Source organism: Podarcis bocagei (assembly GCF_964188305.1).
Source record: "Podarcis bocagei genome assembly, chromosome: 2".
Lineage (NCBI taxonomy): Eukaryota > Metazoa > Chordata > Lepidosauria > Squamata > Lacertidae > Podarcis > Podarcis bocagei.
The window spans coordinates 48,970,518-48,986,369 of NC_138126.1; the positions used below are offsets into that span (position 1 = coordinate 48,970,518).

The following is a 15,852-nucleotide window of genomic DNA, read 5'->3' on the forward strand; positions in this document are numbered from 1 at the left end:
ATACAAAGCAGCAGCTCCCACCAAATCCATGGGAGTAGGGCTGAACAGCTGGAACTTGCTCAGCTGATGGTGGAAGAGATCTTCCCTTGCATGCAGTTGCTAGGCAGCAGGTCCTCTGGGGTAGAGCTGAGCAGCTGGATCTCATTCAACCTATAAGTAACATGGCCAAGCAAAGTCAGGAGATGACTATTGCTCTAGATTTCCATTCAGCTTGACTGCTTTTGATGGCTGGTGGCTACTAACTACTGGACACCCTACCTGCTTATGGGAGGCTTGTGATGCCAATGAGAGAGAAAGAAGTTGTGAGGTTTCTGCATCCAGCTGGCAAGATGCAGCCGTGGGTGTGATATACACTTGCTTTTGGAAAATGATGCCAGCACACACTGGCTGGGTGTTTGCTTGTCCACAGATACTCAATCTGTATATTTATACATAGTTTTTAGTATAAATATAGGGACTAGCTGTGGGTTTTAGGAAGAGGTAGTAGCTTAGCAGTAGTGCCTCTGTTTTCTTCTCAAAATACTAATTACCAGTGCTGAGAAATTGCTTTGCTTGATAGACCCCGGCTTTAGGATTCTCTTGCAAATCAGTTTTTGATCAGAAACAACATGAATCTGACTCATTAGAAAGTGTTTTTGTTACATATTGTTCCAAAATTGATTGTCATGATCTGGAAGAAAACATGATGAACAGTGAGTTGGTTTGGGTACAGTTAATTTTCAAAAAGTTCTTTTTTGAAAGTGCTCTTTGGGGAAATTTTAGTACTGGGTTGGGAATTTACTTTGGTATTAAAGTTTGCAAAAAACAATTTCCAAATAAAAAGTATATTGCGTAGATAAGTATTTACTAAGAATGTTACTTCTGAAGGGACTATTTGGCCTTGTCCCACCACACCTTTTGAGTTTCTTAGTGAAGGACCACCATGTAGAAGGACCACCATTTAGTGTAGTTTGTACTGATGTAGTGTTAAGTGGGAGGGGAAGCCTCAAGTTGCCTATTGCCGTATGTTCTCAGTGGGTTATCAATCATTATAACAGTGAGATGAAGGAGGCCAAACCTGAAATAACTGCAATTAGGTAGCCTTATGCTAATTTTTGTTGGTACAAAAAAGTTAGGGAGCTTTTTACGCAAAATTGCAAAACCAAACAGTTTTTGCAACGTATGGCAACCCTAAAACAATATCCAAGACTGTGTGGTCCAGCAGTTCTGTATTGTCTTTATGCTAAACACAGAAGTAAGTCTTCTGAAGGAAGTTATTTCACAATGCATCTTCAAATGAAAATATATAGCATATGAATTTCAATTACAAAGGGCAATGAAGTATAAACCTATGCATTCTTTACAGAATGTAGCGTAATATGTCAATAGGGTACATTTCCTTTCCCCCTCCTGCTACTCATGTTTGCATCTCCCTGAAATACCATAGCAACTATGGGGTTATGGAAACTATGGAAGGCGGGGGGAGGATCTATGCTCAATAAGGGAACAACTGAGCCAGAAGACCAGGATTCAAATTTCCACTTAGCCATGAAGGTCACTGGTTGTCCTTGGGCCAGTCACTGTCTCTCAGTCTAACCTATCCCACAAGGCTGCTGTGAAGGTAAAATGAGAAGTGGGAGAACCATGTATACAGTGTTGATCTCCTTGGAGGATATTGATGTAATAAATAAATACTATTCCGTCTATATTGCTGTACAGTCAGACATGCTAGAAGACCCTGGCTGTTAGGATTAAAGGGAGGAGGAGTAAAATGAGAACAGAAACGGGGGTTGAAGGAGGAAATCACCTGCATGCCACAGAGAACAGTAACATTTTAAAGCAAAATGGGGGGCGGGGCAATAAATCCAATTGGGCCCAGCTCAGGGCATTTGGGTTCTGCCAACAAATCAGAAATGGTTAAGCAGAAAGTTTTAAATATGAGCAACAGGTAATGTTTGGTCTATAGAGTTCGGCCAATTAAGAAGGGATTTGCTTAATGCTCTCTTCTAAAAAGATGTCTGTTAGAAAATAGACAGTGGTGAATACTCTGCCTGCTCAGTACAGTGGTACCTCAGGTTAAGTATTTAATTTGTTCCGGAGGTCCGTTCTTAACCTGAAACTATTCTTAACCTGAAGCACCACTTTAGCTAATGGGGTCTCCCACTGCTGCCGTGCCGCCGGAGCACGATTTCTGTTCTCATCCTGAAGCAAAGTTCTTAACCCGAGGTACTATTTCTGGGTTAGCGGAGTCTGTAACCTGAAGCGTATGTAACCTGAGGTACCACTGTATAGGAAAGAAAGAAAGAGTTTTGAGCTATAAGGTGGTAGGCCCAGGATTTTATGTTAGGATTTTTTTAAACCTAGAAAAGCAGTTTAGTGGTGGTATAAGCTGTCCAGAGAAAGTGTAGATTTTCCTTCCTTACAGACGTACAAAAACTATGTGGGAGCAAAGGGGGCACTGGGCAGCTGTTTGAGGTGCTTTAAGTATAGGATATCCTGTGTTTGTTCAATGGGCACTACATACTTTGTGATTCCCTGAAAATCCTGGTCTTACTGAAATTGTGGGGTTTTTTTTTGCCAAATCACTCTGTTCATCCTGTACCGTTAAAGATTTTTCTGGATAGGGAGAAGTATTACTCTAAAATGAATTCTGAATGTAGAACTTGTATTCAGATCAGAGTATTACTTTAGTAATTGATTAACAAAATGCATACAGCACTTGATGGTAGAAATACCTCTGAGGAATTTGCAGGAAATACTAAAATTATCAATAAAAATATCTGAAAACATTTAGAAGTAATCAAAATTAACAGTGAAAGAAAGTGAAATACATCAGCATCTACGTGTCTGGATAAGCTTATCTAAACAAAAATGTATTAAGCAAGCAATGAAAAGAGTAAAGTGAAGGTGTCTGTCTGGTATCTATAGACAGGGAGTTTCTTATTTTCCCTTCAGAATTGCTTTATTAACTCTGTTATATTAATAAAATGATATTGGCATGTTTTTGCAAGATGAGTAGGGTTAGGAACGTGACCTGTGCCCAGCATGGCTGGAGCCCAGCAACCTGTCTTTATTGAATTGTTCAGATTTTGTTATGATGTTGTTTAGTCCATTGCCATTTTTCTTTGTTGCATGAAATGTATTTGACATATACCTTATAATTCACTGCCTTTATCATATACCCTCGTGTGTCACTCCCTAAAAGGTGAAGTGAAACATGTGGGTCACTGGAGTCTTATAATAGTTTCCTTTGGCATGGCCCTGAGGGGTCATTCTAGTTAGAATGTGCAGGACTTTATATAACCCACTTTGTATAAGTGAACAAATTGTGACCCGGGCTGCCTGTGCTGTTCTTTGGGGAAAAATAATTGCACTTTCAGTAATGTTGAATGGGGTGCATGGGTTCATTCATAAACTTGGTGTATCTATCTCTATAATCTCTTCAGTTCTTTTGAAATTTGTAATCGCTTGGAATACTTGAATATTTGCAGTGAGATGGGAAATCATCATGGGTTTTTTCCGTAAGGGAGTTTCTCAGAAGTCAGAAGTTATTTTGGCGCTCTCTTGATGTGGTGACATGATTATGGTTTGGACTACAAAGCCTGATAAATAAGCACTCTCTGACCTTTCTGTGGTCTATAGTGTGTTTAATTCATCTGGCACAGGCAGTTGAGCTCAATGGATTTTGGCTTCCCAAAACATTTGTCCAGTGAAAGAGCTATGTGCCTGAACATGTGCTGCCTGATCCTAAACAGCAAATCTTGGAAGTAAATCTAGTTTAGTGGGACTGAATTTTTAGGAAGTTTGCTTAGGGCTGTAGCCTTTGGCTATGTTTCTCAAGGGACCTCCAGGGGTAAAATCAAAGTGCTGCATTAGCAGCACTGAAGTGACTTTCCTAGGGCACAAGCCTGGGCACTGTGGGCCACCCAGATGACAACCCTGCCCCCCGGCCTCGCTGATGTGATCCAAAGAAAAGCAGAGCAATACGTTTGGCACCAGCTTGGCTGTAGAAGTTGGAGGAAAAAGGCATACAAGGTGCCATCCAACCATCTTAGGTACTCTATTCTAGTCTTGTGTAAGGTTTACTCCTTAGCATTTGTCACACAAGGCAATGGATGTTTAGGATCAGAGTTTTCCTTCTAGATGGGCTACCTTCCCAGGTTGATGAGCCCCATCTGCCCCTCACTTCCTTCTACAGCACATGCAGAGGATTGAGCCGACAAGATCTTGACCATTTGATCCACTACTGATCTTGTCGGCTCAATCCTGTGGAGACTGTTGTCACATGCAGGGGAAGTCTCTAACTCCCCGAGGGCTTGAGACCCATCAGCTACCCTCACTTGGTTTAGCCAGCTGACACTGTTTCCAGGGTGTCATAGGGATTTTTAAAATGAATAGTTACTTATAATGTTTTTATAAATAAAATAAACAATGTTTCAAGGGGAGCTACTATTTTTGAGCCTGCAAAAACAACATAAAAATCTAGTTTTGTAACAGTTATTTGGTTCTGATTTTAAAATATTTGCACCACTGACAGTATTTCTAATTAAGTAATATATGGAAGGTTGCATTTGTCTTCCCCTGGAAGTGATTTTTAAATATTAACCTTCCTTTCTCTGTTTCTTCTTAGTCACGGTTTCCTTTATTCTGTACCGCAGACACTTACTGTTGTCAAGTTCTCTTATTTCTCTTTCATTAAGAGGGCATCACAACACTTATTCTGCTTTTCCCTATTTTAGAAAACCTGTTTCTTACACCCTTAGGAGGAGATGAAAAAGAAAAAGAGGCAGCTCTCTGCCTAATAACTGAGGCTAACATTAGTCTCTCAAAACAAACCTTTGTTCTGCCAGATGGGAAAAGGCAAACTAATAATAACAGTCCAAAGCAAAGCACTTAGTAAAGGTTAGCATTTACTTGCTTTTTCTAGAAAAGCACAAATTTGATAAGTACAGTTCAGACAATGATGTTTCTTAATGGGCATAAAAGTAATGAAGTTTAATATCTCTACACACTCATAAATATCATCCACATCTTACACTCTTAACATATAAAAGATGAACTGCGTGCTCAAAAGGCAATTGGTGCAGCCTTTATAGAATTATACTATTTCAGGTGGGGGAAACCCATATCTGAATGTTTCTTTAAAAGGAATATTAACTCTCCAGCATAAAATTTGCAAGGAGGCCACAGTAGTGATGAAGGATGTGGGACGGATTCATATAGCTAGGTAAGCAAAATGCTAAAAAGTGTGGTTTTCTTTCATGTGTCAATGTCAAATGAATCTTCCAATTTTGCTGACAGCAATCAAATAGCACTTTTGGAAAGGCAAGAACTGTGAACACTGTTTCCTGCTTCCACCCTTTTGAAAATAGTACCCCGAGCTTTAGTCAGATGTTTCCCCATTGGTTTCTGAATGAGTTTTCAGTAATTTGCTGTGTTCCTCTGGTCTGTACTGATCTTGCCCACTCTCCTCCCATCCTGTTGTCAGTGGGCGGGGCTCAGTCATGAGCAATATTCAGTTACACTTGCTTGACACACTCAAGAGCTTTTCTGCTTCCTGTTTCAGTGGAGCACAAGAGCTGCCTTAGATAATGCTATCAGAAGCCTAGCGCAGCAGCAGCAGGAGCACACTTTGATTTCCCCAGCAGCTGCGTGCCAGAGGGGCTGCAGAGGGAAGACTTGGCTTTGCTGTCATAGCTGGTAGCCCAACAGAATCAGCTGTGACATCCGAAACTGCTGCTCCTTCAGCCACAATGGTGGCAAAGGATTATCCATTTTATCTCACAGTCAAAAGAGCAAACTGTGGACTGGAAGTACAGACAGCGAGCATCTCAACAAGAGAAACAGAGGTATGATCGGTAGATATTTGAGAGCCTTTACTGCAGTTTTTTTCTAGTTGAAAGAATCTGTTTTACCTGGGACAGAATAACAACTTTGAATCTCCGGTACTGATCTCTCACATTTTTCACATAGAGGACCTGCACAACTTTGCTCATATTCTACAGCAGCATAAGTTTGATATCAGAATATGCTTTGACAGTGCTTTTTTCTAGGGGGCACGCAGGGGTACACATACCCTTAAACATTTTGTGAATCTTTGTACTTTTGTCCATTTACTGTATTTATTTTTCCGGATTTGAACTATAAAATGGTGATTTCCTTGAGTCAAAATGAGAGTACCCCTAAACATTTTTAAATAGGAAAAAGCACAGTGCTTTGATAAAATTAAGATTCATTTCTGGAATAAGTAATTGAGAGATATGCACTGAAATGCATATATTAGTGTTTTCTTTTAAGGTTGATTGTGCATTTCATAGGAAAACAGATTTCATGCTCAAATAAATCATTGGCATTCACAGGTACAGTCCTTTAGGTTCTCAATGCTTATTTGTTAAGTAAGACTATTTGAAACACTGTCATTTTCACAGGTTCACAAATAGAATCAGGAACAAGTGGCCAACAGGCAGAGGCTGTTACTGACTGTTTTAATTGAACTCTTTACAAAATACACAAAATATTTAGAACCCATGTGAGGTCTTTTCTGTTTTTAATAAAGAAAATTGGACTCCTTTTAATAGAGTTTCTATGAAGGACTATCTATCTCTCTATATATCATCTATCACCTATCTATTCTAACTAGTTAATGAACTGATGAATATTTATTTCAGAGACTATTTAAGTCATCATGACTATGCTTTTTGTGGTGATAGGGCATTTTAGCATTAGCTATTTCCGTTAACTATATAAAATTTACTAGCTGCCTAGTCTAAGCTATATTTACTCAGAAATATGCCTATTGTTATCAGTGAGATTTAACTACCAAGAGAGTTGCATTGTCTGCCCAGAAATCACAAAAATAGCAGATCCTTTTGAAAAAAATTAATGTTTAGTAAACAAATAGGAATTTTGCCACCCTTGTCTCTTTCACACAATCCTTTGCACTTGAAGTTCATCTTAATAGGTGTTGTTGAACTGTCTTAGGTATGCAGTTGTATGACATAATAAGTTTCCACAATTTACTTTCTTGGAGATGTATACAAAAGGTTTTATATGGGTTGTTTAAATCAGCTGTAAGAGTTGATTCCCCACTCCCAGAACATAAATTATGAAATAGTAATAGAGTCTTTCATTCAGATTATGATAATAAATTTATTTTAGCAATTAGCTCTGCAGCTCTGTTTTATGTGTTTAAGTGTTAGATAAACACAAACATTCATGATGAAGAAGAAAGTGCTCTGCTAATCTATAGAAGTGATAAAAGACCAGTTGAGTAGTTCTCCACAACAGCGGAAAATCTTTTCACAGCAGAGAAGCAAATAGAAAAACATGAAGTAAAATGCTATTTTAAAAACAGAACTCTTGAGAAGCAGGAGGGTATGCGTATATTGTCTAATAATTTGCTAATAGGGAGACATTAAGACCAGTATAGTTCACCTTACGCTCAGAGGGTGCATTCACCTATGATTTTGTGATATTAGATGGTTAATCAAAGCAGCTTTGAGTATCAGCAATCCTTGAGCTTGAAAACCCTTTGCTGCTTTGTGAGCTTTAGGCAGCTGAAACTGACTGGGATCATTGTCAGCTAGTAATATGCACCAAGTTTCTTAACTGAACAAATACTGGTAAAGTAAAAGGCTTGGTATTATTCTATTTGTATTTAGACACAAAACGAGTTAATATGCTTATTCCTCTCTTGAATCTTGTTATCAAATTATTTTACAAAAGGAAGAATCCATGTTACTTTCTTCATACAAATTTGTACTATGGAGTGTATATTTGTAAATACCAGGATTATTATTTTTAAAAAAACTTACTTTATTACAAGGTATTTGTGTATATATTGAGTGGTGTGAAAGCTGTAGTTTGTTTATAAATATCAGTAATAAGAGAACACCTGTCCTCATGCTTACAATCTCAAAGACACAACACAAAATAAAAATAGGAGGAGGGGAGCAAATTTCAGCACTGTTTCTTAGTTGCAGAATTCTTCTAACAACCAGCTGAAGTTGAAAGATCTCAAGGTGAGGCAGTGTCAAAATTTGCTGGTATTATAGCAAAGTGGGTAGAGAAGCCCCTATAGCCCCATGCCTCTCCCTCTTCTGTTGCTTGAAATGGCTTCTGTAAATGACAGCTGAGGGTGGGTGAAGCCTGTTGGAGCTCATCTTTCAGCAGAGCAGGTGGAGAGGCCCAGCAGTGTCATAGCCTTCCCTCCTGGTGGAATGGATGCTGTAGATAACAAACTGAACCTGGTGGAGCTTTTGGTGAATGTTGGTGTGGCAAAGCCAAGCATATGCAGGGTTGTGTCCAATGAAGTAATTGTGCTTGCAGAACAAGTTCTACTCAGACAGTGGAACTTCCCTTTCCTCTCTTCCTCTCCTACCACTATCTCCAAATCTGCTCCAGAGAGTTGGGGGGGGGGATTTAGAGCAGATTTGAGGGTGCATGCAGGTGGAGGAGAAGGTGGGGTTTGTTGCATGAGTGGAAGTCATTCCATGAGCCCATTGATTTCATTGTATACAACCCACAGTGCCTACTTCTTCCTAGGTTTCCACTTATGTGGTGTTACATGATGTGTAGATGGGGCTTACTGGGGAAAGTGGGAGAGGCTCTTCTCAACATAGCCTGGTCTGTGGAATGTGTGGTGCATTTAAAAATGGAGGTGAGAGAAAATAAAAAGACGACTAGCATGATAATTCTCCACATAATATTTTATTATATTAACTGAGGTCTAGAATGGAAGTTCTGTTGGGGGAGCAATTACTAGTGTCAGGGCTTGCAGACAGGCAGGTAGTTAGTTCCTCCGAACCAGAACTAACAGGGCTCTAGGCAGGAATTCAGCCCATTAGCAGTTCAGCCAGCATGCAGTGACAAGTTACATTGTCTGAGGAGGCCAGCCAGAGCTGGCAGTTATGTAAAGGCCAGATAAGACCCTATAGGCTGCTTAGGTCACCTGACTCTTAGGTCACTATACTGAAGCTTGGACTGCGAGCTTCAATACAGCCTCCAGTCTGCTGTGGTGCTGCACAACTTGAGTTAGCCTTTATCTCTGACTGCAACCTGTACTGGTTGTGCAGGACATTTGAGCCTGACATTTGTTATATAGTAGAGATCCATTTCTTCTTTAGACTTTCTATCTGCATGGAACAGATCTGTCATTTTTTAACATGAGTATTTTCAGTTGGCAGTTTCGTTGTTTATGATTTTCTTCCATGTGCCCAGAAATTATGTGGGGCAATATTTGTGTGTAGAAACTGGCAAATCCATTGCTTTTTTTCTGGAAACACCACATGTAATTTGTTGGAAATCATGAAACCAACCTTCAAATGATGAAATCAGACGTGCAACTTTTTCATTTATAGTGCTATTAATTTAGTTAGTATCTTTATCTGTTCTGGAAAAGGCTGTTTCTTTGTGTAGTGCCAATAGTATCTATGTAGTAGGTACTACAAAATTATTGCTGATTTTGCTAGACAGAAACCAGACAAAGTAGTGGTAAAAAGCTGCCAGCTAATAAATGAGACAAAGCAATTTCTAGCTTTGGCTAATCCAGCAAAAACTAAGAACTTTGAACTGTATGATGTAATAGGATAAAGACTAAAAAACAGAGCCACTTGATGCATTATAATCTAGTTTCATAATGTTAGTAAGCCATAATTCTGTGTTGTGCCCTAAGGGAGTGGCAATCATTGGAGTCAAGTGAGGCCAAGTACTACGAATTCAAGTAGTAACGAGGCCAAGTAGTAACGAATTCACATTTATCTCTTCTTGACAGTACCCAGTTTTTAAGTAAGGATTGATATGCATATGTAGGTAAACAAAGTAGTCTTTATTTATTTATTTATTTATTAATTATAATGTTTCTGTCAGGCTTTCCCTACAAGAAGCTTAAGGGGACATACATGGTTCTCCATCCTCCCCATTCCATCCTCACAACCACCCTGTGAGCTGAAATAAGGTGACTGACGCAAGGCCACCCACTGAGCTTCATGGGTGAATGGGGATTACAATGTGGCTCCCCTATCCTCTAAACACTACACCATGCAGCAACTGGTTGCAAAAGACCTGCATTTTTAGCCTCTGGAATTAATATTGGAGGCTGAATTTAGTGTTTTTCTGCACAGCACATACGTAAATGAGGAAATTTGCTCCAGCAAGAAGTAGTGATGGCTAGCAACTTCAGTGGGTTTAGAAGTGAATTAGACCAATTCATGGAGGGTAAGACTATTAATGGCTGCTAGCCACAGTGGCTACATTCTACCTGCACTGTTGGAGGTGATAGGCATCTGAATACCAGTTGCTGGGAATCAAAAGGAGGAAAGAGTGCCGTTGCACTCAGGACCTGCTTGTAGGCTTCCCTTATGCACCAGGTTGACCACTGCAAGAACAGGATGCTAGAACAGATGGACTCTTGGCCTGCTCCAGCTCTTATGCTCTTAAGGGGAGCTGCTGTTTTACCTTTTAGTGGTACTTGTGTGAAGTTGTCTAAATTGTAATATGAGAATAGATACCACAATAAACATGAGAGAGAGAAAACTCTAAGATACATACAAGCAGACTAATAGTTTTCAAATACTGTTTGAGAATTACTAAGTTGCACGTGTAAGAAGAACCTGCTGCATCTGGCCAGTAGCCCATCTAGTTCAGCATCCTGTTTTCACAGTGACCAACCAGATGACGGTGGAAAACAGACAGCAATGGCCTGAGTGCAACAGTACCCTCCCTCCCTTCAGTTTTCAGCGACTGGTATTCAGAGGCATTGCCTCTGACAGGGGAGGTAGCACATAGTTATCAGGGTTCACAACTTGGGACCAGTTTACTTATGAGATTGCCTTACCCCACACATGCCCACTTGACCACTTCAATTGGCAGAATTGGCACTACTACAGGTGCCACATAATACCTATTTTGCATTTGTAAGAACTCAATCATTTAGTGTGGCAGCATCTACACTTTGGAACTTCCTGTCTGTTGAGATCAAGCAGGCACCTTCACTGCACTCTTTCTGGTGCCTGCTAAAAACATTCTTGTTTAGACAAGCCTACCCACATGCTTAGAAAGTTGAGGTAACTTAAATCTGCTTTAGTATGTTAGAGTATGGCTGTAATTTTTCATGATTTCTATTTTTTATCTTTTTGTAAACCACTTTGAGTTTTGTTTTGTTATAAATAAATAAATAAATAAATAAATAAATAAATAAATAAATAAATAAATAAATGCATAATACCCTTATACTCCATGAATTTGTGTAATCTTCTTTTAAAACCAGCCACATTGGTGACTATCACCGGGTGGAATTCAAAGCAGCACTTTAAGGAGATTGTTGCATCAGCGTAAGCAGTTCTGCTTGCCTGATGGAACATTCTCCCCACTACTCCCTTCCATGTGCGTGCTCTTCTTGGGGGTTCTTCCAACCATCCAAAGCCTACTGAGGAGCTCAAGGCAAAGAAGTGGGGGAAGCCCTGTCAAGCTAGTGAACTCATTGCAATGACTCCCGCTAGCTCAATTACAGTGGTACCTTAGGTTACAGACGCTTCAGGTTACAGACTCCGCTAACACAGAAATAGTACCTCAGGTTAAGAACTTTGCTTCAGGATGAGAACAGAAATCGTGCTCCGGTGGTGCAGTGGCAGCAGGAGGCCCCATTAGCAAAAGTGGTAGCTTTAAGATCAGTTAAGAACAGTTTCAGGTTAAGAACGGGCCTCCAGAACGAATTAAGTTCTTAACCCGAGGTACCACTGTACTGAGCTGAATCCAGCCAAGTGTCTCTTGTTTCCAGTGAAGTGGTCTCAGTGAGAGGTTTCTTCACTCTGACCTCTCAGAGTTAGCTACCAGAGACTGCAGGGACTTTGGAGAGAGCTGCCTTTACTTTCCTGGCTAGCTGTTATGGACAACCTCTAGTTGCATAGCATCACTACCACTGCAGAGTTGAGAGATACATTCCGGCCCCTGGACAAGGGGCCTGTTGTCACTGATCCCATGCACACATCTCACAATTTTGTTATGTCTCACTGTGTTCCTGCTTGCTAAATGATTCCAAGTGTGAAGCAGACTGAGATAACATTACTCCAATAGAGCATATGGAAGCTGGGCCGGGAGGGCTACTGGACAGAAGAAAGTGAGTCTAAAGGAGTTGTAGGTGCAGAGTGCTTTGACAAGCTAGCTGTGAAGGAGCCGGAAGTGATGAATGCTCTCCTTCCTGAGGAGTCTGTATCTCTGAGATTCTCTGAAAGTATATTTAGCATGCTGCTTGATGTGGTGACTTCATATAGGAGCCGCTGGTTTACATACATTGGGCCCTTTTTATGTTGCATTGTCATTTGCTCATGAAGTACTTGAAGAGAAAAGGATGCAGGTTTGGGTAAACATGGATAAACCTAGCCCTCTGAGAAGCAGGTAAACAGGATACATGAGAAAGAGTTTCCTTCCCAGAAAGTCATTTCATGTGCGGCAGCTGAATAGTTTCATTTTTAAGACAAAGCTACACACACATGAAGCAATAAACAATGTTGTTGTGAAAAGGTTTATTCATCAGCATTGTTCATTGAAAATTAATATTTCAAACATGCATCTCTTGAAAAGGAAGGAAAAGGAAAAGGAAAAGAAAAGAAATATTTATAGCTTCTCCTCCTGTTTCTTTCCTTGTCTCCTCTGTGCTTATTTATCTACTCTTCTTCAGCCTGTTGTATCAAGACTCAATAGCAGATATTCTGAGGCAATTTGAGATGCAGGAAGGGATTTTCCTAAAATTATATAGGTGATGGGGGTGTTTTTGAACAGCCTTTTAAAAACTGGGGATCAGTACCATAAAGCTCATTGCCTTCAGTATACACACACTTCTTTTTTGCCCTTCTGAAACTGTTTAGTTGCAATACATGAAATGAATTTCTGGCGAGGAAACTCTTATGTATCCTGTTTACCTGCCTCACAGAGGGCTAGATTTATCCCTGTTTACCCTAATCTGTATCCTTTTCCCTTTAAGCACTTTGTGAGCAAAGTACAATGTAGCTTGTAAAGGGCATAATGTCTGTAAACCAGAATGGATTTTGTTGCAGTTTGTGTGTTTTGGTGTGACTATCGTAGGCACCAGCTGGACAGTGCTTGGAATGTGTGATGCATTCCACCTACCATCCCACCCATAACAGTTTTAAAACAACTGAATTATTTTGTTTAAACTACATGTTCCTGCAGCCCTTAGAAAAAGAAGAGTATGTGTGAGAGAGAATGCAAAATATTGCATTTATTTATTTAAAACCTAATTTTAAATGCTTCTAGGTCGCTTTTCTATTACAAATAATATTCAGAGAAACTTACAAGAATATAAAAACAACATTATAACAGTGTTGCAAGCAGGAACAGTTAATCTCTCTCTCTCTCTCTCTCTCTCTCTCTCTCTCTCTCTCACACACACACACACACACACACACACACACACACATTTTTAAAATGATAAAAATCAACCTAACATCAACTGAAATGAATCAAGATCTATCTTGATTTCAGAATGATAAAAGAAATGTTTGTTGTTCCTGTGGGAAATTGCAGTGAAACATAGCTATGAATGAGTGCTAGTTAGTGCATGGACGGGTTAAGACAAGAGAGTTCTGTTCCTAGACTTGGCTAGGTCACACCCCGTCTTTTCCATGAGGGAAGAAGTGAAGCCTTCTCTTCCTGTTCCCTTTTTCTGTGTCATGTAACTGACCAAGGAAGAAATGCCTAAGAAAGCTCCACGTTTAGAGCACATGTTTGAAGCTATCTTTCTGTATTTTTTACCCAAGAGTATTCTGCCTGTGTTTTCCTTGCTGCTGCTTTAATAAATGCCTGAATCTGACCTTTGGAACATTTTGTAAGTAAAACATTTTAAAATTTACTTAACAGTGTATGGCTTGTTCATTGCAAGAGTGGTAGAAAAAGGTGAGTTCTGTATGCAACTAAGCAGGATAAAAGGGTCTAACAACCTATATTCCTAACACTACAGTGTTGCTTGACTTTTTGAGTTTAAACTCTGCTACTGAGGGTTTCCCCCTGCTAGAATGTCCGCATTTTGAATCTAGGTATCCAGCCATTTTGTTGTTGTTGTTATTTACCCCACACATGTGGGTGACAGTGATCTATTTTGTCTCCCACACCTATATTGGTAAAGAGCATTTCAAAAGTGGGATTCAAGAACCCCTCTCCCCTGTTGCCACTGGCACTTCAGAAAAGTGAATTGTGGGCACCTTTCTACGAAACGGGCTAGGTTTGGATTCAGCAGCTCTATCACTTCCTCTTCTCTGCCCACAGGCTCTGATCCCAAAAGACAATGATTATTCTTACTTGAAAATAACAAAGAGATTTTCTTCAGGCTAATAACTGTACAGCCCTATCAGCTGTACTGTTGAATGGAATGTGCAGTGAATAGTATGAAGGGTGGTGTAAAAGTGTTTTAAGTAAATAATATACAATAGAACTAAAATTGAAGCATGTTACCCTCCAAATTATTTCAATGAAGACATTAATATATTTGTCAAAATTCATTCGTACTATGGTTGCAAAGTACTTTTTCATTTTACTATTGTATTTTTAAATTGAATTTAAGGACCCAACCTACTCTGCTGATATACATTGTTTTAACTGACTTTAATATATTGTTATATTGTTGTACCCTGTCCTGGACCCTTATGGTGTAGGGCAAGTAAGAAATCTTATAAATAAATCAAATAATGCTGTTCAGCCTAATGATGCTGACATTTCTGTGATATTTCTGCTGTGCTGTGCAGCATAAAGCTCTGGTTGGCATTTTAGATTAACCACATGTACTGATTAAGAGCTTGAATTAGCAATGCTGGCAGGAATCTAAAGGTGTTTTAGCCACATCCTCTTGCTCATTATCTGAGGTCATGCCCAGGTCATTCCAGGAATATGAACAGCACCCAATTCTCTATACTGAATACTAATTATATTGAGCTGCATAGCAAAGGTGCTCCTCACCATGCCAGTATGCAGAGTGTAAAGGTAAAGGGACCCCTGACCATTAGGTCCAGTCGTGACCGACTCTGGGGTTATGGTGCTCATCTCACTTTATTGGCCGAGGGAGCCGGCGTACAGCTTCCGGGTCATGTGGCCAGCATGACTAAGCCGCTTCTGGCGGACCAGAGCAGCGCACGGAAACACCATTTACCTTCCCGCTGGAGCGGTACCTATTTATCTACTTGCACTTTGATGTGCTTTTGAACTGCTAGGTTGGCAGGAGCTGGGACCGGACAACGGAAGCTCACCCCGTCGTGAGGATTCAAACCACCGACCTTCTGATCGGCAAGTCCTAGGCTCTGTGGTTTAACCGACAGCGCCACCCACGTCCCTCATGCAGAGTGTACCAATGAAATAAAAGGCACTATCCAGGAGTGCTTATTTCCCTAGACTACAGTTATTCAGCCAATACTAGAATGGCCACATGATTTTTTTGAAAAACAGAGATAACCCTGTTGATCCCACAGAAAAGGTACTTCTATACCAAGGATGCTTTTGTAACTCAAAGAGCCTTCAGGAGTGCAGCTTTCAAAATCAGTGGCTTAGTTTTCCTGGGGTGTGTCTAAACTAAATATTGACCCTTGCTAGCTTGACATTGTTCAACAGATTACTTTCAACTTGGGGCAGAGACGTTTCTGAGTTCAAAATATTTTATTTGTAACCAGCTTCTATGCGTATTTATTTAAAAGTACCTTCCAGTGAATTCAGATTTACTCCCAATGAAGTTTCTTTAAGACTGCACCCGCATGTTACATTTCCAAAAGTACCCCCTCCCAACCTGCATAATTAAAAGAAATAGCAAAGCTCTGTCTAGTTCTAGATATTGATAACTTCCTGTGGAATGGAGGTTGAATGAGGCTTTTTCCT

The 15,852-nt window shown here is 40.0% G+C and overlaps 1 protein-coding gene across 8 annotated transcripts in view; it reads left to right on the forward strand.

The window, feature by feature from the left end:
- The window catches only part of ARHGEF3 (Rho guanine nucleotide exchange factor 3), a 128,690-nt gene that overhangs the window by 95,436 nt on the left and 17,402 nt on the right, over positions 1–15,852 (forward strand). Inside the window, exon 1 of one of the 8 annotated variants that reach the window (XM_081184199.1) lies at positions 5,548–5,828. The exons of 6 other annotated variants lie outside the window; for them this stretch is intronic. In XM_081184199.1, coding sequence (XP_081040325.1) covers positions 5,733–5,828 — 96 coding nt within the window. In that variant the 5' untranslated portion in view covers positions 5,548–5,732. Of the gene's footprint in view, positions 1–5,547; positions 5,829–15,852 lie in introns of those variants that run through there. One more of the 8 variants, XM_081184195.1, reaches the window with a different exon arrangement.